This window comes from Rhipicephalus microplus, chromosome X (genome assembly GCF_043290135.1).
Source record: "Rhipicephalus microplus isolate Deutch F79 chromosome X, USDA_Rmic, whole genome shotgun sequence".
NCBI classification, from domain to species: Eukaryota; Metazoa; Arthropoda; class Arachnida; order Ixodida; family Ixodidae; genus Rhipicephalus; species Rhipicephalus microplus.
The window spans coordinates 77,530,454-77,556,310 of record NC_134710.1 but is presented as its reverse complement, the minus strand read 5'-3'; the positions used below and the strand labels follow the sequence as shown (position 1 = coordinate 77,556,310).

General features: G+C 46.8%; 1 protein-coding gene across 2 annotated transcripts in view; it reads left to right on the top strand.

The window, feature by feature from the left end:
- LOC119176678 (Kv channel-interacting protein 4) overlaps positions 1–25,857 on the top strand; it is a 622,968-nt gene that overhangs the window by 473,558 nt on the left and 123,553 nt on the right. The window contains exon 1 of one of the 2 annotated variants that reach the window (XM_075877174.1): positions 5,173–5,460. The exons of the other annotated variant lie outside the window; for it this stretch is intronic. Coding sequence (XP_075733289.1) covers positions 5,205–5,460 — 256 coding nt within the window. The 5' untranslated portion in view covers positions 5,173–5,204. Of the gene's footprint in view, positions 1–5,172; positions 5,461–25,857 lie in introns of those variants that run through there. 2 annotated transcript variants of the gene reach the window in all.

The following is a 25,857-nucleotide window of genomic DNA, read 5'->3' as shown; positions in this document are numbered from 1 at the left end:
GGAACAAGCAGGATTTCGAACAGGCTACTCAACAATCGACCACATTCATACTATCAATCAGGTCATAGAGAAATGCTCAGAATATAACCAACCACTATACATAGCCTTCATATATTACGAGAAGGCGTTTGATTCAGTAGAAATATCAGCCGTCATGCAGACACTGCGGAATCAGGGCGTCGATGAAGTATATACAAACATCTTGGAAGAAATTTACAGGGGATCAACTGCTACCATAGTGCTTCATAAAGAAAGCAATATAATACCAATCAAGAAGGGTGTAAGGCAGGGGGACACTATCTCCCCAATGCTATTTACCGCATGCTTACAGGACGTTTTCAGAAGCCTAGAATGGGAACAGCTAGGGATAAGAGTACATGAAGAGTACCTTAGTAACCTGCGCTTCGCCAATGACATTGCATTGCTGAGTAACTCAGGGGACGAATTGCAACTGATGATTACGGAGTTAAACAAGAAGAGCAGAAAGGTGGGTCTTAAAATTAGTCTGCAGAAAACGAAAGTAATGTACAACAACCTCGGAAGAGAGCAGCGCTTCGAGATAGGTAATAGTGCACTTCAAGTTGTAAAAAACTGTGTCTACTTAGGGCAGGTAATAACCGTGGAGTCGGACCACAAGATTGAAGTAACTAGAAGAATAAGAATGGTGTGGAGCACATTTGGGAATCACTCTCAAATTATGACAGGTAGATTGCCACTATCCCTTAAGAGGAAGGTATATAACAGTTGTATATTGCCGGTACTTAGCTACGGAGCAGAAACTTGGATACTTACAAAGAGGGTTCAGCTTAAATTGAGGACGACGCAGCGAGGAATGGAAAGAAAAATGGTAGGTGTAACGTTAAGATACAAGAAGAGAGCAGAGTGGATTAGGGAACAAACGGGGGTTAAGGATACCATAGTTGAAATCAAGAAGAAAAAATGGACATGGGTCGGGCATGTAGCGCGTAGACAGAATAACCGCTGGTCATTAAGGGTAACTGGCTGAATTTCCAGAGAAGGTGAGCGAGTTAGGGGGAGACAGAAGGTTAGGTGGGCAGATGAGATTAAGAAGTTTGCGGGCAGCAGCAAGCACAAGATCGGGCTAACTGGCGAAACATGGGAGAGGCCTTTGTCCTGCGGTGGACGTAGTCAGGCTGATGATGATAATGATGATGTTATTCAAACGGTACGACCTCACTAACTCTAAAGACGGTGAAACGCTATCTGACGCCACGAGGGCCCGGGTATGTCACAGTACACCACCTGAACGTTGTCATCGAGTGCGGCCCGTGAGCCTGTGCCTCACATAACTCGGCTTTTGACATGCTTCCGGCTGGCGCCTGATTTTACAACGCACCCGCTTTTTTTCTCGCGCCCCTCTTGTTCACAGTACATCCACTCACATGCGGGTTCCGCAAGCGCACTGTGGCGTGCATAGTCACGCAATCCCTGCAGTCAGGCGCTTCTCTCATAAAGAGCTTGCAGAATAATATCGATATAGCGACTCGGGGCGGTGTCCCGCGCGTCGGGCTATAACGTTGTCTCGCCCTGACTGGCGAACCGTTGAAAAATGACCGCGGTCTTCCCACGTCACCGTCTGTTCGATAATCAGATTGCGTTACAAAGGCGGCACTTATGAGTAGTTTAGCGGCAGTTTTGGAGTTATAGCGAACGCAATACCCCAAACGAGCCGGGAGGCAAGCAATAGGAAGGCGTGCCTTTGAAGAGCGGCATTGTAGGCATGCTTCTCTCAGTTAACTGGTCGTTGCTCCCCTGTATTATAATTATTTGCCTCTATGATCCGCTTCTAAAGAACTTACTTACCCACTTTCTCATTTAACTAGAGAAAAAGTGAACTAGAAAAAGCTTGCTTCATCCCATGCCCCTTTTTAAATCATTATCATACTGAGTCGTAATCACACAAGTACTGTACATGCTTTGTTCATTATTATATATAAAAAACGTATTTATTCGAATTCACAGCGGTGATTTTCATGCCGATGCATGAATATTCAACTGTACAATCGTCAGCAAGCTTAAATGTAACGCTCCGCAGCGTGTTTTGAAATAGTTTCAATAATGCTAGCTCCGTGTAGCTGTGGGTTCTCCTACCTAGATGTTAACGATGCATGCCGAAATACTACCCTAGCAGACCGACATATTAACACAGCAACAACGTCCAGCGCTTCACAGCTGATATTCCTCAAACCAGTCTGGGCCATGCTCTGGACCATTCGAGCTAAGCTTGCTGACCACTGTACATCAAAAAAAGGGGACGCTTTATCCTCAATAGCATTTCAGTACCCCATCAACAAATACCCTTCCCTCTGCATATTTCTCTTTCTTATCATTTTTGGGACCGAATTCCGCCTGCAGCGGCTTCATTTTCGATGGAGGCGGAAATGATGTAGGCCCGTATGCTCAGACTTGGGTGCAAGTTAAAAAACCCCAGGTGGTCTAAATTTCCGGAGCCCTTCATTACGGCGTCTCTCATAATCATATGGTAGTTTTGGGACGTTAAACACCACATATCATTCAATCAATTTTTTTCAGTGTTGTTTTGTTGTTTAGAATTTTCGTCGTTTATTGCTTCAGTGCTACTGACGTCGAGAACGCCTCTCCAGGCCACAAGCGGTCCAGCAAGGCGTTCTCAAACGCCTATTCATTTCTTACTGAAATTGCTGACATCCCGTCATGTGAACTATGCGGAGTCGCGCGCCTTCACTGTGACTTCACCCGCTTAAAGTGCGAAAGAGCGATCCTCTCGGCCGCCCTAGGATGGCTGGACAACTGCTCCCTGACATAACAAAATTCTGGGGTCCTGGCCTAGCCGGTCTGCATCATGAGCTGATCTGTTACGGTTCCTGCAAGCGACCGGACTGAGAGACTAACTGTGACTGTTCGCGGACAGCGTTGCTAACTATAGGGCTCGGATTGGGCTCCTGTCGCTAGTTTTTTTTTTTTATCTACTGTCACCAACTCTTCTTTTCTTTCACTCTTTCACACCCTTTTTTCCCTTCCCAAGCACTAGGTAGAAAACCGAAGCTTTCTTCTGTTTAACCTCCCTGTCTTTCCTTTACCTTTCCTTCTCTCTCTCATGTTGACGTCGACAGCGTGCATCAATGTTTTCACACTGAATGTTTTGGCACGCTCTTACGCATCCTGTCCGCTGTCGTATATTGTCTTTTATAAAATTATAAATGAGAGCATATACTAACCGCAGTACATGTAACACTATTGTAGAATGGGCTTACTAACCCGTTTGTCCTTGAGGTAAGCGTGGGATAATTTAATACAAACTGAATGGTGAACGCACTACAAATACACTTTTATCGCTTCTTCTTGAACGTTAATAAAATTAAACTGCAAGTTTTCCCCCGCCATTCCTTGGGCAGTAAACGAACTGTGCTCCAAACGTAGCTCGACTGAATACAAGCCATGGCTTCACGAGCTCTTCGATTTCGATTCATGAACTCCACGCTGCTGTATGATATCTAGAGCACGCTGCGCGGTTCACTGTGTGAGAACTGCAACTGTTTATTATTTTTTTTTTGCTTCTATGACCGAACGTTCTCTTTATTCAAGCAGGTTCTAAGCCAGCCTTCCATCAAAAAACTGCAAGCTGTTCACTGCATATATTTTCCAATGTCTTCAAAGGTCGACATTCCTAACAGAATATCGTGAATAGTTAAATGGGGCGTTTAGGTGAAATGAGAAAGGGCGTTTGGGTGAAGCAGGGGTACTGAAAAATGTCAAGGCTTTTAGCTCAATAATACATACTTATTATTATTATTATTACTATTATTATTATTATTATTATTATTATTATTATTATTATTATTATTATTATTATTATTATTATTATTAATATTATTATTATTATTATTATTATTATTATTATTATTATTATTATTATTATTATTATTATTATTATTATTATTATTATTATTATTATTATTATTATTATTATTATTATTATTATTATTAAACTTAGCGCCAGAACCTCACCGCACAGCGTACAGGCGATATAGGCAGGACGAATTGCGTCCTGTCTGAACTCGTGATTTTGGCGCTGCGACTGTTTGTTATTAAACACACACAAACTTGCGCAAAATAAAGTGCTGCTTAAGATTTCCAGCACGTTGGCGTTCCATCATTTTCCGCGAGAAGTAAAGTGAGCGGTTTCGCGCTATCTTGAAAAGAGTTCAGCGCAGTGTGATCACTAGGATCCTTTTAAGCGACGCGAAACATATTTGTTCCTTTGAGATTTAGCGAGTAAGCTGACCAAGTTATCAATAATAGGGAACGGATAAGTGATGTGGTTGTCGCGGAAATAATAATTTTTAAAGAAGTTACGTGGAACAAACCTTTTAACGCAAGAAATTAAACATTTACTTCTATGCCTCTCACTCGTGTCAAGCAACTATTTTTAAGTACGCAAATAAACTGTTCATTTCCTCTAGCAATTTTCTTTTGCGGATATTAAATCAGCGCACTTCATCAGATACGGAAGATTTCTGTTTACATGCTCCTAAAAGAATTCTTTGTCCATGGCTTAATAGTAATAATTGGGGTGTGGGGGCGCTTCATGTCCCAAAAGCATGATATGATTATGAGAGACGCCGTAGTGGAGTGCTCCGGAAATTTCGACCACCTGAAGTTCTTCAACGTGCACCTAAATCTAAGCACACGAGCATCAAGCATTTTCGCCTCCATCGAAAATGCAGCCTCTGCAGCCGGGATTCGATCCCGCGAATTGCCGGCCAGCAGCCGAGAGCCTTAGCCGCTAAACCACCGCGGCGGGTCGAAGTTCCAGGGCATCACAAGCTGCGAAACAACATCGGCTCTCTTTCATTACATTATTGTATCACCACAGTGAGGGGAAAGTGAAACGTGGACGTCGGGCTGCACGAAACTGCGGAGCAAACACATCCCCTTGTGAGCACGGGAGGAAGTATTTCGGTGCTGGGAAGATCCTTCATTTATGACGCCCTCCTTCCCCAAACGCGCGAACAAGCTCCCCGGCGCGTCAACGCCGCCGCCGACAACAGGAGCGCGCGCTCTTAGGTCACGTGGCACCCGAGGCGGGCTGGGAGCGAGGCTGGGTGCCCGCGCACTCAACAAGTGGGGGCGGCGCGTGCGACGTTGGCGGCAGCGCGCTCCGATCGCAGCTAGCGTCCAGCGCGGGCCGCTCGGCCCCGACAATGTACGGCATGGTGTCCTCGCAGTCGGGCGGCAAGACCCGCTCGATGCGGAGACACCAGCTCTCCAGGCAGCGTACCACGCACTCCCTGGGAGGCCCGGGGGGAAGTCCCCGTGCCACGCCGGGATGCAGCCGCGCCGAGCAGCCGACGGCGTCGCCCTCGCGTTCCCCGTCACACCGGGGCGGACAACGCAACGTGTACGGTCGGCTTGTCGGCTTCTTGAAGCACACTTGGACGGGATTCACCATGGCTGTGGGTAAGCATCTGAGAGAGTCCCGCGACCATAGCGCTCGACAAGGCGTCGCCATTTCAGTCAGCAGTATAATGAAAATATAGCACGAAGCAACTCCAATTATAAAACTGAGAGCGAGGATAACAATTGCTTTTTTGCATTTTGCATGCACGGAACGCAGTCCGGCAAATGTATACAGCTCATCAGTGCGAAGCTCGCGCTATAGTTTCTTGGGACAAGTGATGATAAGTGATGATGGGACGTGTTGAGAAAGCAGCGAGAAATATGTACATCGTGAAAACAGAAATATCGTATTTCACTCTGGAGGTTTTTTTTGTAAGCATTGTACGAACATAATTTTACTGAGTGGACTAAGTGCTTTATTTAACTATCATTTATTTTGAATACAAATCTAAGGATAAAGTAACAGAGGCGAGATGAATCTAGCCCTCAAGCAGTAACTGCTCTTGACTTTTTCCTCGTCTGAAGCTTTTCCTGTAAACTGACACGTTCTTTTGCATTTTTTTGTTTTCATTGTGGTTGCACGAGTTTTTTACATGAAACGAGACGAACCATGTGGCGAGCATATTGCTCAATCAACTTGAATCACCTTTTTCTTCGTCCGAACTTTAACATTGCTTCTAATTCCGTCCGTACAGTCGACTGTTTGCTCATGTAAACTTTGTGTACGCGTAGTTGTACTAGATAACTGCCGAGAGCTGGCGTCGGCGCAGCGTCTGACCCTAACGAAATGCATGCTGTCGACGCCAGCTTGAAAGATTAGATGTTGTAAGTAATGAGCGCCATTTGACTTTTGCCTTTGCGCCCAACTAATGTATTTTTTGTTAACTGTTTCTCTTACGCTAGCACATTATAGTAAGTATATCTTCATCTCGCTTGCTACTCCGTGTGCATGTATCTGTGCATGGCCCGCCGCGCGAAATGCTCCACACAGGCGGCGTTTTCTCCGCCGCACAGGCAGGTTGTGCAGGCGAGAGAGCCGACTGCATGAACGTGTACGTAATTCTGTCACTGGAGGCGCAGCATACGGTATCAGTTAGCACACTAGAGTCGAAAGGGGCATACTATGTAGTCCATGTCAGAATAAATGCGCCACTCGTGTTGTGTCTGTTTTGTGATGCTTTCGCGCTTTTTAGGCTTTTTTATTGTTTTTTTTTTTTAGTTCTATTACTTGATAACAAAGTTTGCTTTTCTCCGTTCACCCTATGATGGCACTGGTCATCGTTGTAACAAGCATGAAAGGCCTTAATGCGCACATGCTATTAGGGGACACCTGCACGTGATGGGCTCACCAGAACTACATCGCCACCTACAGCGTCTGGCCAATAATAAACTGTTTGCTCCGACCACTGCCCTCCTATCGCATCGCTGTCATCACTCCATGCTTTGTCGTCTGTGCTAAAGCCCGTTTTTTTTTTATTCATTGGCAGGTTCCGCCCTAAAAGAGTTGAAAACACACGTGCGAGAGAGAGGTTGTTTTAGGAGTGTTTAATTTTTGAAAGAGACTCAGGCTCTGATATACGCCGCAGTGGAAGACTGCGGGTACTTTCGAACCACTTGGGCTTCTTTATCGTGCGCTTACGTCACGAAGGGCAATATTTTCTGTCCTTTCGCCTCCATCAAAATGCGACCACCACGGCCGGGATTGAATTCGTGTGCTTCGGATCATGGTGCTACCGAAGTGACTGTAGGGATAGAAACAAATATCACAACATATTTTAGTGACTTTCCCCGAAACCAATGAGACATGTTAGTTTTGAAGACATTCTATAAACTAACCGCACCTCTGTAATGCTAACAAGACACACTGCGCTTTACAACGTGAAAACTGTCAAATTTCCCACTTTATTAGCGATAACGAACGCAACCGTCCATTTTGTATATTCGTAGTGAAGTATAGTTCAAGCAGAGTTCGCTATCGCTGATAAGAAGCAAGATAGTGCTCTTCATACGGTTTCACTAGAACAACCAAAAAGCAAGTTTCTTGAGGCCAAGGCTGCTATGGTAATAGACAAAGAGAGCAATCATATAAGATGGGGTGCCTTATGGTATTTTAGTGATTGTTTTTCCCCGAAAAACAGAGAAAGGAGTGTTTTGTTATATGGAGATACAAAGCCGCAAGCATTTAAAGCTGTGTACATATGAGCGCTGGGTGCATCAGTGTAAAAAGAAATATTCAAAGGGAAAGTTGTAAAGGTTATTTAGGCTGGCCTCATTCCAGATCGTAAAGTGTCCGTTCAATAAGATCTAATAACCAGCCCGCTTAGCTTTTTTTTACGCGAAGTTCGATGGGTGCAGCAACGGCGGCTTGCTTCACGGTGCTCTATGCTGCGATGATCCGCAGAGAACGAGATTGCTGAAAGGACATATTTGTATTTATAGGGGAAGTGATTTTGTCAGAGTACTCTGCTAGCTATTTTCGCGTGTCCTTACCATTGAAAGTACATTGGCGATGCATACTTGGGCAAACTGGCTGCTTGTACAAACAAAACGGTCCTCTGGGTATTTTCTCGCTTTTTCTTTATTTTTATGTCCCTCTTCATTTATCGTATATCTGCTTGCGCCATGAGGGATGAGAAGTGCACATTCATATTCTATGTTCCATAATGGCTTCGACAATTTATTTCTTGACGCACGCGTCTCCGCTATGGGGCTCCTGTTTTACATAGTAATAGCTTTACCCTAAATTACATGCCTGAAACTTTATGAAAACACGCTTCTGTGGTGTTTTATTCGTTCACGGGCACGGTGGCTGCTGGCTTCCTTTTTCACCACACTGTGCTGGTGCTGGGGAGGAGCACTCCAGCAATATTTAGCGAGTGGTTCATCGCTACATGTGAAAGAGAGGCATGTTCGGCAGTCAAAGATAAGCACACCAAATATTCCTCTGTTACCGCGTTTGTGAAACTACTAAGCTTGCTACGGCAGCATTATGGGAGTGCGCTCTGCTGCAACAAAAGGCGGATATGTCAAGAAAAATTAATGAGCCATTAGGTTGTATTTTGGTTGGGCCATTCTTAAACACTCTTAATTTTAAACTGAGAGTGGCATGCTTTCATTTGAATTCCATTTTTTTTTTGGCAGCTAAAATGACAAAATGAGCATCGTGTTGTAGCGTGGAAACTTGGACAAGTTGGTAGGACATAACTGAATGCAGGAACGGCGCAACCTTGAAGTAGTTACTTCGTAACTACGGAAGGGAAAAAAACAAGGACAGCGCTCTTTTCCGTCCTCGTTTTTTTTTTTTCGCTTCCGTAGTTATGAAGTAACTACTTCTAGGTTGCGATGTTCCTGCATTCAGTTATAAGATATAGTGTTATGAATGCTGTATAGTGTTATTTCACTATATCGCATTTCTGACAAAAATATGCAAACAGCTTTATCGTAGCTGTGAGAACGAAAAGCTACGGTGCACACTTGCAGACAGCGTAGTAAGTTGAGTAATGTGAATAGTAATAGCAAATAATCACCAAAAGTACGAGATTTCCATAATTGAATCAAATATGTGCGCGTCCACTCAGGAATTTCACATGTACAGCCGCGTCGAAGCAGGTTAGATAACGTGAGCAGCCGTTTTTCGTAGAGTTACTGTATGTGCTACCTTCAGTAACTGTAGGTTTTTGCTCTGCGAGGCGACACCTTGCAGCAGTTTTGGGCTCTGACGTGGTGTGATCTGAGCATGCGCGGCCTTGTAGTCATACTGACCATGTAAAAGCCTGGAACTGCCACAATGTGTCATCGTTCAGAGCAAATACTGACCAAGCCTAATGCTGCTTAACTTCGGTGACCGGACGAGATCCGGCGCCTTCTGCATGGCACCGGATTGAGGTTCGCCATAAGCTGTTTCGCATCTAAATTGAGAAATGGCATCTTCCCAAAGGGAACCCTGATGGGATACGAAGCAGCAGCGATGCACACGCATGGCGTCACGGGTTGAACGGCGCTCACGCGGGTGCTGCGGTGAGCGCTGGAACATTCGTTGGAAGCGATCGCCGGCGTAGGTCTTGTCGTTTTTTTTTTTTTTTTTTTCAAAGTGGACATGGGCGCTGGACCGGAGCTGGCGCGCGTTTCACCTTTACTACCACAGCCTTGTGCTCGGCGAAGTGCACGTTGAGAGGTTCCTGCAGACATTCGACGCCGAAGTTGGCAAAGACCAGGTGGATGACGTTCCCCTTATGGTGGTGGCTAGTTTCCGTTCCGGTGCACTTCAGCGAGTGCACGTCGCCCCATGTAATCGACGAGCCATTGTGCTCCTCATCCGCTGGCGTCAATGTCGAACTCTCCAGCGACTATAAGAAGCGCGCGTCAACACGGCTCGCCGCAATCAGTCAGCGTTTCCTATACAGACAGCGCTCAACCTGTTCCTTCGGCAGGTTGGGAGTGAGGTATAGCGCGAGGGTCAAGACGTCGCCGACGTGCACGTCAACGCACTCGGAGCAGGAGCGTGTTCGAGAGGTTCCGGATCGTTCTTCGAGATTGCCTCCGCATCAGCCGGCGCTTGCAGGCGGGTGCTTTGGTGAAGGGCACGCGGCGCTTTTGAGGCGCTACCGACGACATTGCCGAAGACGGCGAAGTCGAAGATTCGCCGGAGTTGGCCTTCCGCTGTCGGCGCTTCCGATCGTCTTCCATGGCTTGCGTCTCGTCGGTGTTGCCGACACGTTCAAAAGGCTTCCGCTCGGCTTCCTTTGCTCGCGTCTCGTCGGTGTTCCCCACGCGCCATCTTCATCCTAGAATACGATCGACGAGCCGCACCCTATTGGTATCGTTGGTCTTCAACTTCCAATGCTTTCGTTCGGCTTCCCTGGCTCGCGCCTCGTCGGGGTTGCGGGTGTGGTTGCGTCGGGGTTACGTCACCATTCGCGAACGCGATCGGCGCTGTTAACCCTGAAATCACCGGCGAGGACCGGGTTAAGCGCGCGACAGACGTGCGATTTTCCGTGCAATGTATCGTGCGGTGTCGCATGGCGCGGCGTGCCACATGCGATGGGACACACGCGGGCGAAGGAGCTATCAGCGGCTGGCTCCACCCCCATTCGGTGCCTCGGCATGCGCCATCGGACGACTTTGTATTCTCGTAATGAAGCTTAAAACAAACAACATTGCACAGCCACGCTTCGTACCATAAATAATAATAATAATAATAACGCCATTCGTGAACGACAAGGACAGATATATGCCTAACGTGGCGGGCACCGGCCGTAGCTTACGCCGTTCACATGCGAGCTCGTCATCGAGTGTGTTTTTTTTTTTTGACAATACGGCTAAGGTTTGCACTCGTACGTAATGCGTTAGCATACGCTTTCCAGATGTCATGGATGTGAAGAGCAAAGGCGGAAGCGAAGCGAGCCGGCTCACAGAGACGCCGGTGTAGCCGTGTTTACCTGCGAAATGACCTTGCATTGCTCCTCACGATCTCCGATCTCACTATCGGTTTCCAAACGGGCGTTGTCTTGCAGAAATGGCACACTTGAAACATCACTTTAGTCAATCCGGTATAATTTTGCGTTACAAGGGAAATGTACTCGCCGTATGTCACACGGCCGCAAGCGGCGATGTCAACAAATCCAGGCTCGCGCTATACTACATCGACACGCCTGAACTGGCCTGGACCACGGGTGATAGGAGTGGCGACAGAGAGTTGGCCCCATCTACGGCGTGACGCCACTCGTTTGCTCGCTCTGTGATTGGCTGTGGCCGTGCGGTGGTGCGATACGGTGACAAGAAATGTCTGGCCGGTGACGCTCGCCGCACCAGCTACGCGGCAGTGTGATGCGATGATACGGGACTCGCTCGCTGGATTCCGTGCCGACCGGTTGTGCCCTCGCGATCTCCGACAACAATGCAGCTCTGGCCGACTGGATGAGCCCTACGCCATCTCCTGTTGCCGACAAGAGCTCTCGCCAGTGGTGCCCCGTCCTCGGACTCCTGCAACGGTGTTTCATCTTTCCTATGTTCTCTTTACTTCCGTCGTCGCTCGCTGTCCCTGCGCATCTCTCTCTCTCTCTCTCTCTCTCTCTCTCTCTCTCTCTCTATATATATATATATATATATATATATATATATATATATATATATATATATATATATATATATATATCATCCTATCCTTTTAATCCCTCCTTACCCCCATCCCTTGTGAGCTACTGTTGAAATGTCGCACCAGATGCAGATAGTTACGGGGCTCACTTCTATCTTTTTTTCCCTTTTATAACCACATAAGATGTGATGATACGTCATGAAACGTCACGAAACGTCACCACTCTGGCTGCCGCATCATCCCATCGCACGCCGCATTGCGAGTGGTGGAGAGAATGAAGCGAGCAAGAGGTGACACTTGGCGGCGCGCGGCATGCGCGGGAGAGAGTGACGTCACCGCTCAAGCAAAGTATGCATCGTAACACGGGGACTTGGGGAATTATTCCGCATTCCGAGTTTTCCAGCTCAAAAGGAAGAGGTTCGTGCCGCTCATTGTTGTAACACGCGCGTTGTTTCCATTTTTTAGTCAATATTCTAATGAATTCCCTGCTTGTATTTTTTCGTATATTTTTTTGTTAAGACTAGTAACTTATGTTGGAAGTTTCACCTGAACATAGACAAATACAGACTTTCTTTATTCTTGTTTTGTTCCACGTTGAAGACATATCCGAAGCCGGAGGCGAGTCTGGATTCAGGTGCTTTAGCAATGAATTCCGGACTACGAACTCGGCCCAGTTACTGCCGTTGTCGATTCCCATGCAAAGGCGGGTGGCCTCGCTCTCAGTCCGCGCTTTGAGAGCTGAACGACTTGTCGCGTTCGACTTTGTGATGCGATGGTGGCAATTGTTTCACTTCCCACGCATTTCTTTTGTCCCGTAAGTGAGCATTTCTCTCGAGCCGGAAATAGCGCGAAATATCATTTTGGTGCGGAGATCAAATCGCGGTGCCTGGAGCACTCACGCAAATGGTAATGTCTTTCGGGCTGAAATGGCCAAAAACTCAGCTTTCATAATGCTGCATGGAGTTAGAACGAATCTATCGACCTGGTCGCACACTCCATCAAACAATTTTCGATTATTTTTTCCCCACTCGAGCTAACATTCGCGCCTCCGGCTTATATTTACTTCTATTTTCTATATTGCCACAACGCTCTTTTTTTTTTATTCGCAACGTTTTTTTTTTTTTTTGTCTCTCGGTTGCTTCTCTTGTTTTCGACCTTCAGTGTTTTAGTCATTTCAGCATATTCAAAAGCCTGGATGGTTTTTTTTTTTTTTTACTCGACACTCCCTTTTTGGGATATACCCAACGCAAGCGTCATCAGTTATGTTTTTGCTAAAATATGTGCTACGAAAAAAAAAATGCAGTCCACTACTCACAAAACGTATGCTGTCATATCCGGGGTACATAGTACGTATACACTTAAAGAACTTCTACTGCATGTGCAGAATAAAGTTTACGTGTAAAGCTAAAACAACCTAATATGGCCTAGTGCATTCAGCTACTAGAAGGTTTGAGTATTGAAATATAATTGTTTATTTTCATGAACCCAAATAAGTTACCCTAGTCGGGTTCTATCTTTGCAAGGACCTTTATTGTTGGCACCAAAACATCGAGCATCTTTTAAGCGAACTGCTCAATTCGCTGCCGCCTTCTCGTAAAGAGTATCTCGCACTACGTCCCAATATATATGCTCCCGCGAGGAAGAAACGTGCGTGTCACCTTTACGTACGCCACGATAGCATCAACTGCAGTTGTGCTGCATGACTTGCTGGGCTTAACCTCAGGTCTTTTCTTTTCCTCCGTCATCCACCTCTCTACAGTGGGGGTGCCCTTACTTCGGTGCTCCTTGTGATACCCACATATGATTCCCTATTCCGAGCGTTCCCGTTTATGAACGGCACGAATGTCAGACTATTCGTCTACGCAGAGCCGTACTTGCCGTTTTAGCAGTCAAGGTGCGAGGTTCCTACGACCGCTGGGCTCCGTATGTATGCCGTTTTAATACCGTGCATAAAATTTTGCTCTCTTTGTTAGTGGAGCTAATGCATTACCGCTTTTAGGGTGTACCGGTGAGCGGTACTAAACGTTCTTCGTAGTCTCTTACAAAGACGTCCCGTTTAGTAAGTACTTCTTCACTTTCTCGGAGATCCTTGTTTCGACTCCACTCTGCCCACACCGAATCTGTCTGCGCCGAGCAAGATTGCTCCGACAACGCTGTACTGTGTACTGCGGCTGCTCCCACGAAAGCTACCCTCAACAATCCTGTACAAAATGGAATTCAGTGTGAATTACGCAACAATATTGTTTTCGTGCTGACGCTTCCATGGTACATATGCTTTCCCACCCGAAATCAAATGATGTTGCATCCCCGAATCACGGAGGTTTTCATTCTCTCTTTTTCTTTCTTTTCGTTTGGCTTGTCGTTTCCTGAGAGACGGAATGTATTTCGCTCAGCACAATAATTCCAACATTCAGAAATGTCACCGCCAATCCCTAATCATCTCCAATAGTGAGTGAATTCAAACGCAAGTATAATATTGCAGCAGACTGCTGAATGAAGACATCGGCTTACTGACTACACTCCACCCTCCTCACCCCTCCCACACACACATTTATAGGCACGTGCGCACCGTTACTGGTTAGTGCTCGCTGTGTTCTCAGGCGTAATATAATGCAAGTACGTTGTCCACGGTCAGGAAGCAAGAAAAATGTTCCGACTGCCTGCCGGTATCTCTTGTTCGGAGCCTTTTAAATCAATATTTTATAAGTTTTCTTCGAAACATTATACGGGCTATGGGAATCCGTGGTGAAGAGTTTCTCGGAGCTTTCATGCGTGGGGGCCGGGTGATCTAAAGCTGCAGTCGATTTAACAATGAACTATAAAACTCCCATCTTTATCTCTATTGTATGTTTGAGGCATTCATTCAGGTCGGAGACTACATCCGTGTTCTATCACAAGTTCTTTGCTTTTTTTCTTCCCTTCTACAAAGCTTGTATTTAAAGTTCTAAGACAGTCGTGCCCAGTCCGTGAGTTTAAGTTAAAATTGTAATATGAGGTAAAAATGCCAGCTCAATGTATCTCGTCACTGCAGTTCAACTCGTCGCATATCGTGCGCTTGTCTGAAGCCAGGTGCTAACTTATAGTAGATCTGTGATAGCTCTCACCTTGTGAAAAGTATTCGACACGTGTAGTGGAGTCATGCAATATTTGCCCCAAAGTTCCTTCCTCGGCGCGTAAAATTAACCCCTCTTGGAGATAAATTTCAGGATGTATGTCTCAAAACATGAGCGCCGTGGAAATATTTGAGCAAAAGCAAAGTGCCTAAGGATACTACTGTATGCACGCTTTGCGTATAAGCGAAAAAACTAAGAGCATATATATAGTTAACCCACTGATTTATGCACTTTCTGATCTTAATGCACCGTACACACTGCCTCCGCCTAGGGGAATGAAGCATCAATATGCACACACTATCAGTGTAAAGTTGGTGAGATATTAGCTCTGGGGGCACCGCATGTCCTGTATGTAGGCTTAAAACTTTGCCGGAAGTTAGCCATGCAGTGGCCATCGGGAACTTTAGCTTACTTTCGTGTTATGGATATTATCATCAAGGGCTATTGCTCTCAAACAGATTCAGCGAGGAGATTAACGCTTAAGAACACATGTCCGTGTATTATGGGAACAAGTTCAAAACTATAGGACACGGACTACTATATTTCTATCATTTTTGTTATCTTAGTATACTTTACGCGTAAGCCGTATAACGATAAACAGCGTTGAGTAGTCTGATGCGTCTTACCCGTCTTCTCAATACTACACACTAATGTGGCAAGTAAAATCTAGTTATGGAGTGTTAAGTCTGAAAGCGCGGCGTTTCGTTATATTGTTTCGTTTTATTCATCTATATTTATGTCCGTTTTTTTTTTTTGTACGAAACGTCAGTGCAGCAAGACTTACTCCGAAGTAAGAAGAGGTGCATCGTCGGTCTGCTATATTAGGCGGACTTCGTTAATGCATCAAATGTATCCGATAATTGGGAGGAACTGAAAATTGCTCCTAATTCATTTGCTTCAATGGCGGTTTTTTTTTTTTTTTTGCAGCCCGCGGCGTTCATCCTTGAATGGTTGTTATCACTTCCCCAATAATATGTGCGGCTCGCAGTGGGAACTCCGTCCTCGCTTCTGTGTGGACCGGTTGAAAGAAAAAGAGTGGCGCGTGGTAAGGGAGCATTCCAGAGTGGCAGCTGATCGCCAGTATTGCATTACGGTGCGCCTCCCTGACCAGCGTTCTCCCTTCTGCTCCCTTGCCCACTTTTCGTCACGCCGTGTTTGCAGACTCGGGGCGAGGAGCGACGCCCCGAGGCTACCGTCTTTTATTTGCCGCACCGTCAGGCTAGCGCCTACAACTGCCGACGGAACCATTAGAGCGCTGAACGCAGGCAGGGAAAGGCGCAGGACTCCTACGTCGGCGTCGAGGGCAAACATGGCCGTTACGTACGCGGCTGTGGCGGCAATGATGATCAATGCGTGATGCGCACGCTTCTACGTATTCGGAATTCCGTCGTCACATCGACGTTGTGCAAACGCCGTTAGTCAACCATAGAATACGAGCGCTGTCAGCCCGTTATTGTGTTCTTTGACTTAGCATTGTTATCTAATAAACACCAATGAACGCAAGTGGAATGGCGTCTACTCAGTGGTGGTTAAGGTGGGGGCTCAGTTCAGTGGTGGTTGAGGAGATGAGGTGATAGTCGAGCGGCAGAGCACAGTTGTCCACTTTAAAATGGGTGTTTGTCTGTGATTCAATTATTAGGAATGCCACTGGTTGAGAGTGACTGAGGAAAAAGGTCGGTGTACGAGAAAAAGCAAAAAAACGAGAAGAAAAGTGGTTAAATTATACAGAAGAGCTTTCTCAGACATTGTCACATGTGTTGAAGTCGTAGCAGAAGTGGAAGAGGGTTTATGAAAAATACTTTATTCATTCTGAAGATTTAGCTGCAACTGGAAGGAAAACTTCGATTACAGCAACTTCCAAGGCACAGGGATGGCGTCAATAGAACGATGAGCAAAACGGCAACCTCTTGACAAATTTCATCAACGGGCGAACTTGCGCCGTCGTTAGACTCCCGCATGGAAATGTTGTCTCAGGTGTACCCAAACATTGCCTGCATAATCTTTTCTCCCGTCACGTAGATGCGCATTTCTTTGCTGGCGCTTATTTTCTGTGTCCTACTGATGGCGGTGGTGCTTTCCATGGGATAAACAGGAAATGGTAGATGGCAACTCATTTCAACCGCTTACTGCTCGCTTCAGTGATTCGGTTCGTTGCGCAGAAATAGCGCTCATCGGTCGTTATTGATAAGCGCACATACGTGAAAAAAATTATAAAATTAATTAAATTTGCAAACGCATACCCAAAAAGGGATCTCTATACTTATCTGCGCCACTTTTTTAACGCGTTTTTCTCTGACTGGGATTGGTAATCGCGTAATTTAGAGTGATAGCTCCACTCTTCCAGGTGCAAACCTAGAAAACCGTTTGTTCTGCGAGTTTTACCTTCAAGCTCACCCGAAATATTCTTTCTCCGTTATCTTCGCGTCCAACTAGACGATATCATTCACAAAACTTCACTCCTATTTTTGCGCGAACTAACAATTTCAAATACTGTTTCCTTCCTCGCACATTAACAGAATGGAACGAACTACCACAACACATTTTTGAATCTGGAAACGTGTTAAGGTGTATTGAAATTTTTTTCTGAAGTACCTTAGATCTTGTACCATAATGTGTTGTATATTTACCTGTTAGTTTGTGCCTCCTGTATTGTTGCTTTTTTTGGTCATATTCTCATACTGTACCACCCCCACTCCTGCCTGGGCTATTCTTAGCCTGCAGTATTTTCTAAACAAACAAATAAATAGTCACGCCAGCTACCCGCGCCTCGCGTGTCATTTCTCAACCAACGAAAGAGCTTCGTGAAAATGGACAGAGCGTCAAGGTCAGTCTTTAGTGCCGCCATCACCAGAAGCGCTGCCTGCATCCAAGTTCACTGAGCATTCGCGCCGAGCAGTGTCTGTGAGCTGTCGTGTGGTGAAGTTGCATAGGCGGTAGATGCTGCTACAAAAAGCGGCCGTCCAGCAACCTCATCGCCAGTACTAGGCATGGCGGAAGAAGTACGAAGAGCGGGGCAACCGAGTCTTGCGGCTCACAAGCTAACGCTCAACAAACATAGTTTTACCACGTCTAACAACGGTAATGTACTGTCTACAATCGAGTTGCCTCTTTTATTTATTATGCCCCGCCGCGGTGGTCTAGTGGCTAAGGTACTCGGCTGCTGACCCGCAGGGCGCGGGTTCGAATCCCGGCTGCGGCGGCTGCATTTCCGATGGAGGCGGAAATGTTGTAGGCCCGTGTGCTCAGATTTGGGTGCACGTTAAAGAACCCCAGGTGGTCTAAATTTCCGGAGCCCTCCACTACGGCGTCTCTCATAATCATATAGTGGTTTTGGGACGTTAAACCCCACAAATCAATCAAATCAATCAATCTTTTATTTATTATACCGTAAGCTTGAAAGAAATCGCATTAATGTGTGTGATAAAGCGTTTTATAACAGTAAAGGAACAGCCAAGCGTCATACAATGCAAATTTGCATAGCTGGTGTGTCGTGGAACGGTACAACCCCATTACAATTACGCTAAGCATAATTCTTCATCGTCTTCAGCCACAGCATAAAAAATTGCACAAAAATTCCTCGCGAGTGTGTAGTGAAAACGATGCTTCACCGAAAGATAACTTAGTTAATACCTGCACAAATTTATGATGGTTTATGTCGTAGTGGGTACCCTAAAAGGGAGCGTGCTTGAAGCAGTCACCCAAATATAGTGTTTAAAAAGGCTCTGAAAGGCCGCTGTTTCAGCTCACGCTGTGACTGTGCTGTGCGGGCTGCACAGGTCTGGCATTTTTTTTCTTTTTCCCCTCATTCGGTGGGATGAGCAAGTCTCGGTTCACTGGCCATAAATTCTTGTTTCGCTACGAGTGTTCCGAGAAGTTGTCACATTATAAGTCGCTGTATATACGCATTACGGTCCCTGTCAATTATTTACTTGAAGGGGCTTACTACCAGGTATGGTAAACGAACAATCGTGGCCCACTGATTGTTCGGGGACGATCGGGCTTCCAAAGCACGACACGCCTGCTGCAGTGCGAGAACTCTCGAAGTTGGAAGCGGAAGGTTTAGCGCCCTCCATCTCCAGGAAATAAACGCTTTCGAAGACAGGGAGGGCATAGAAAACAGGTGCTTCTCGGTATTATACGGTGGCCGGTGAAGCAAAACAGATCGATTATAGAATAAAGTATTTGGGTGCACGTTAAAGAACCCCAGGTGGTCGAAATTTCCGGAGCCCTCCACTACGGCGTTTCTCATAATCATGTGGTGGTTTTGGGACGTTAAACCCCACATATCAATCAATCAAGGCATGTTGATGGCATTCAGTTACACGCGATAAGCGCCCACTCTTTCACCTTGGACGCTGCAGGAGTACTATGGCTGGTATCTTCAGCGTGCACTTTACACAAACAACACGGAAACTGTGAAAAAGGTCACGGACTGGAAGGATTGTTTCGAGACATGCTCGGATTATGTGTGCGCCTTAACCGATTCTTTCCCGTTGTCTCGGTGAAGCTCAGTTAACGCTTCTGGCTCACTCTACTCGTGTCGCCTGTAAGCTTGCACAATCCCTTTCCTAAAGCCCACGTGTGTATAGGGCAGTCCCGGGTAAAGGGCCAAGAGCACATCTGGCTTTCTGTCTGCTTCCCACCAGTGAAATTGATCCGAGCGGACAGGCACGTGCTGTCTGCGACGCGCATCCCTATCTCGGCTTCCGCGTGCGGTAGATTCCCGGAGACGTTCCCCGCTCTTGTTTACACTGGCATTCGGCCGCCACTGGCCAGTGTTTGCAGCCGCCGCTCCGTCGCTTCTGACAGCGGGCAGGCCTTCGGGCATACTCACTTGCCTTCGGCCGGCCCATTTCTGCCGCTGACAGTCCGGGTCCGCCCCGTTGTTGCGGCCGGCTCGATTTGTATGTTCCCGCCACTTTTGCCCGCCGCAGCACTCGTGCCTTGTGTTTTCGCTGGGGCTCGTTTATTGTCCTCGAGCACAATCCGTAACCCCGTGAATATTTTGGTGGCCTTTCGCGGAAAACTGGTAAAGGCGAGAGCCGTCTGTCTTAGTTCTTTCTTTTCCTTTATTTCTTACGGATCTGCCTGGTCCAATAAGTGCAGTCCGTAACTCTTTCATCTGTAAAGCTTTGTCGGCACTTTTTCACAGTAATGTAAATTTAGTGAATATGTAACGTTCGAAAATTGTACTTAATTCTGCACTTCCTTTATCTGAAGCTTTCTTTGAAGGCACATCATCAATCGTCAATTCATACAAATCAGTCAATATATACATTATTAATCAATGAAGACCATGACAATAATATACTTTCCTATATACATATGGCTTTATTTCAGTGGCCTTTTTTTTTCCTTTCACCTGTTTCAGATATCATACACCTAAGACAAAAAGACGAGACCAATCTATGAAAAAAAATGAATATAGAACAGCAGCTCCCACGCTGGCTGGTGTGTTCTCGCAAAGTTGCTGTGCAGCAGTTTTACTTAATTTAAGTGGAAATTCCAGAAAGAAATTGTTGTTATAACTGTACGTACGCACATATTCGTCATGTTATCGTGACGCACGACCCGAGGCAACTCGCTCACTGCAGGAGGAACGGCACAATTGCAGCCGGGAAACAGCGCCAGTTTAATTAGGGGCTTTACGCTGGAATGATCAACGGCACCGCCAATCGTGGTACAGGTTTGGCATTTCGGTTGTGTGTGCACGAAAAGGACCGACGAAGAAACATCCGCGTTGGGGCGCCAAGCATCTGAACGCGTCTACTTGCGCATCTCTCAGCATTATGTCTATTGAGGTATTATCTTTTGGTATGCAGTGGTTAGGCCCGCCTCGGTCGAGCGGTGCTCGGCTGCTGACCCAAAGGTTGCGGGTTTGGCCGCGGGGGTCGAATTTCGATGGCGGCGAAGTGGTGAACTGTGTGATGTCAGTGCACGTTGAAACACCAGATGGTAAAAAATTTCGGAGCCCTCCACTACGGCTTCCCTCATATCGTCTTTTTGGGACGTAAAACCCCTAAAGATTATTATTATCTGTAGTGGCAAGAATATCTGTACGTGAGGGCCCGAGATTGAACACTTGAAACACCTTTATTCCTGTTTATACTTACAAGTATACATACATATACATGTAAGGACAGCAACACACACGCTGACCGATATTTTACTCGGGTTATCTCTATAATGGCGGTTTCTGCAAAAATATTTACATAATATGAAGTAACAAGCATCACCCCGATTTACCTAATGGATGTGCGCGAACCAGCAACGCTTACATTTGTGAAAGAAATTGACTGATATGTGGGGCTTAACGTCCCAAAACCACTGTATGATTATGAGAGACGCCGTAGTGGAGGGCTCCGGAAATTTCGACCGCCTGGGGATCTTTAACGTGCACCCAAATATGAGAACACGGGCCTACAACATTTCCGCCTCCGTCGGAAATGCAGCCGCCGCAGCCGGGATTGAATCCCGCGACCTGCGGGTCAGCAGCCGAGTACCTTAGCCACTAGACCACTGCGGCGAGGCTGATACCGAACTGAGCGGCAAGGTTCGTTCTAAGGCGGTATTAGCGAGGCGACAGCTGTAGTAAAATTAAAAACGAGCTGGGATAGGAAGTGCTGTCTTTTCGCGGAAGAAAATAGCGCTTGAAATTGTTATTTAACATATACCACAAAAAAAAAAACTGGCATTAACAAAGACAAGTACCTCAAGCCGCCACATCATCTGTTCAAAAGATGCGATCATCAATTTAAAATTCAAGAATGCTTGACTAGAACGAGCTTATAGGCTTATCCTTTTTTAGCACTGTAGTAGAGTGAAATCATTCGTCTTGTGGCCAAGAAGGCTGTAATAACGAAGATTTGTTGTTTGTTTTTTTCGAGCTGTAACCCTCCTGCTTACATGCTTTTTGGTAAAGTGGGATATTTCTGAATAAAAATAACCTCCCTGCCTTCTCCCTTTCGTAGTTTTTCCTTCTTATTTATACTTTGTGGCAAGCAGGGAGTACTATCTGGCAAGTACAATAACACTACAGAGATTATTGCGCCCGCGTTAAAACACCCGATGCGATCAAAATTAACCCGAAGCCATCCGCAAGTACGCCTCAGAACCCACGAATACTCTATAGCCAATCAATGGCCGGTGAAGCAAATCACACCTGTCACTTTATTGTGGCCTCTAGTACTGAGTGCGTAGAACTGTGTGCAAGAAATAGCTCTCTTAGTACACCCGCTCCATTGTGAGAGGGGCTCAAGAGGACCATTAATCATTGCCAAACAGTCCCGACTCGACTTGCGGGAGATACACGTCGACTTGAGACACGTGCCTTCCACATCGTGCGGAATATTGGAGGCGCGCCGTAAAGAAGACGGCCCGGAGCGGCGGGCGGCAGACGTAGCCGCGCCAATAGAGCGCTACGGCCCCATTTCGTCACCGACAGTCGTCGAGGAGGCTTCCCATGCAGCGCGCATCTGCGGTCGGCCGCAATCGTTCGCAGCTGACAGCGACGTTCACCGATAAAAAGGCCAGGGGCACCGCACCGGTCGATTCGAGCCGAGTCTGTCTCGGCACGTTCAAACTCGCCGCGCCGCATGTTCGGTGCAGCGGCTGAAACCGCAACGCGAAGGCTGACGGATCGGAGTCAATTAAGGCGCACTGACGAGACACGTCCGGGCGAAGAGCACAACGAGCGACAAAAGGGATCGCCGGGAACAAAAGTAATCCCAGGGCGAATACAGAGGGAGGCCGTCAGACGTCGAACTCTTTGACACCTGCGTGGGTTAATATGCGAGACGCAAATGGTGCATTCGCACAAAACTTATCAGCCCCAGTCGTCGGCACTGCGTAATTTTTTTAGTCAGTTTAGGCGTGCTTGCCGTGCGTAATACGGATATGGTGGGGGGGGGGGGGGGGGGGGTATATTTTGACTCCCGTTTCCTCACGTGGTTGATGCCCACGGCAATTCCGTCTTTTGTTTGATCTCCGGAAGTGCGGCTTTCTTTGCTGCGGCATCACTGTCAATTAAAACTAAGCACATAAAATAAAAAAACAACGGAAAATTGATCTTCTTTAGAACACGAGGGCAGTCGAACAACCACCGTTTTCGAAGCGTCGCCTCGATCCGCTTCATCAAATTTTCAACCGCCATTCACTCAAAGGGCTCGTTGGCTTTAGTGTCAGAGTTCTTTCATCTTTTTTTACTGTTTTTCCGCGGGCACTGACTTTCTTTTCAAAGTTTTTCCAGTAAAGCTTTTTTGTGATTCTCCCAGGGCTTTTCATCGGGAGAGTTGTGTTTACCAGCGCACGTTACCTCAACGCTGTGTCGAGATATTTCGCGATTTAATTCCCCAAAGTAGACTCCAAGGACGACACATGATATGGTATGCGACTTAAGGACGCACTCTGCCCGCCATGTTTGCCGCCGCATGAAGAAGAAAAGAAAAAAGAGAAAACCAAGTGAAAAAGTCAAACACCGTAAAAGGAGGAGGCCTGTGGCGGCTGAGCATAAACGAAAGACGCCTAGAATGCAATACTGTTTTACAACAACAATATTCTTCTCCGTAAAGCTCGTGAACAGACTTGTCCCACACTGTCCGGCATTCGGCACACGGCTGGGTATTCACTGAAATAGAGGTAAAGAGCCTGCTTTTACTGGATGACTTGATGCCTTACACTCATCCATGTAATCCAAGCTCTCTGTATATCAAACACGCTAGGCAGGTTCAGTACGATGGACAACTTTTGCTAGTGCTGTTGTACTAGTGTAGTTGAGAGCTGGCCTACTTTGAATTGGGGTGTTCTCGCTGTAATAAATAAAAAGACAGAAGCGTAGTGTTAAACACGTGCTGTGTACACTGCGCTATATGTGACCTTCTTTTGTTCATTTAGTATACTCTCAGGGACCAAGTTGACGATAGCTTTTCTGGCACAGTGCGTGCCATGATTGTTGGCCAAACTCATTTGCGCCACAGCTGGGTGAAAGGGAGCGTGCTGGGCAAGTGGTGGTGTGGCTTGAAGGAGGAAAGTGCCCCTTTGGCACCTCCCTGCCGACGTTCATGGTGAATGCTCTTTACAAGCGGCCGGCTACCCTTGCAAGTCGGACGTCAATAATCAGAATTGTCCGTGATATGTTGTCGCGAACAAGTCTAGTGTAAAATTGTTTCATGCAAAATACGGTCCGAGGAGCCAAATTTACAGTTTCGCGTTCGTTCGTGCTGTTACCGTTGGCTAGCCGCCTTAGCAATAGTACGTTCGAAATCATGCATGGTCAGAAGGTGAAGTACGAAAAGATACATGTGTGTCTTTTTTTTCTTGTTTTGTGGTGTATCAGCCTATCTTTGTCTGTATCCATATATATCTGCGTATGCGTGCGTGCATGTGGACTTCTGTTTGGAAAATACAATGAGCAAAGACACAACTGCGTCGACAGAACTATGCAGTCAGCGTAGATGTCTCAGCCAAAGACAAGTTGCGAGGTTAGAACATTTTTCTGCGGTTGAGCGCACGGTTATCATTTCATGTTGCGTACTCGTGCAATGGGTCTATGAGCACCTAATGTAGCAGCTTTGAATTTCTCACGACTTCGCTTCGTTCTCGTGCCCGTTTGGCCGAGCAGAAAGTCCGATGAAATGCTTTTGTTTGCTCGCTGTTTCTGCCACTCGCACAGCGAGGCGAAATCTCTTCGCCGTTGTGGGCACATGAATAATTGCGGACCTGCACTGGTTCCCTTGCTCCTCATCTTGCGGAGTGACAAAGAGGTGCTTGAGGATGTAGTCTGCTCTGAGCACGGCAAGGCGCTGTCGTATGTGAAGCCGCGTGCTATCCGCCCGCCACCTCGGTAAATATTTTACGGGCACTGGCAATATCCGCGCAAACTCGCCGAAGTTTTCCTTCCGTTCATCTTGGCCCGCGTAGTGTTTCGCTACATCGGGTCCCTTCTGCGATTTAAATTCTTTACAACAGCCGCGAACGAGCCCCGAGCTTTGGGAGCGATGAAGCCCTTGCACTCCCCGGAGAAAAACGGGGAAACGCAGAAGACCTTCCTCTGCATCCCGGAGAAACGCGGCGTTTCGGTTTGCAAAGAGCGAGCCGAGAAGGATGCAAGAGCACGCTCGTCAACTCCTCCCGAACGCTATCCCCGCCCCGAGCTTCGGTGCCGCAGATTTCGACGACCCTGACAGTGACCTCGTTTCGCACACGTCAGCAGCAGTGCATGCGAAACTAGCCTCTCTCTTTCTCTGCTATACCCTGGCCGCGAGTGTGGTTTCCCCAGAAGAGCCAGCTGCAATTGCTGTTACCAGAATCGGCTGAATAGTGTCATTCATCATCATCGTCCACCCCGTCAACCGCACCTTGAGGAGGTATACATGAGCTACAGCTCTTTTTGTTACCCACTTATTATTACCTAATAGTGTACAAGTTTCCTGACGCGAGATACATCGCCTCATTTAAATTTTCGAGCAACGCGACGGTATGCCGTGAGCGTCTAAACGTTTTCGTAAACCACTGCGTTTCGTCATGCGCGTTTGGGACACGAACAAGGGGTGCGGGGAGCCTGGAAATTGTTTGCCGGACCACGGGTTATCACGCCACACTGGCACATTTACATGCACGCCGTACAGCAACTAGCGGAGCCAAACGCGACGAGGACGTCAAATGTTGCGCAACAAATGACAGCGACGGGTGTACACGAGCAGCCCGGCGAGCAAACGTGGACTCTCAGTACGGGCGAGTGTCGGGAATGCGGGTCTCCTAGGCGTGTTTCTTTTGCTGCCTGCTCCTGTTCTTCGCGAATGACAAAAACGAATCCGGCGCCTTCGCAACGTTCGCTATTTTTCTTTCTGTTATCGTCACCGGCGATGCACCGTTCTTCGCCATACGTGATCGTAACTGTGATGCAACGAACATCGACGAGACCCCTGCAATTTTTAAAAGGGCGGGGCCGGGATCGCTGCTCGGCTGCGCCGTGAGTGTCGGTGAAATAATGGCTGTGCGCAAAGATGTCTGAGCCAATAATAGCTCGGATATAGCTTTTACTTTGCGCTCAGTTAGAAGCATTGGTATAACAGCAGTGCTTTCGATAGTAACAATAAGTACCTATGTTTGTTACGACAATTTTATTGAAAGGCAACAAATAAATATAACGAATAATTTAATAACTGTGCTTCGGTTAGGCTCCTGCTTTCCACGCGATGCTGCACCGCACCATAATCAACTCCAAGGATTAAGCCTAAGTAACGATCTGTA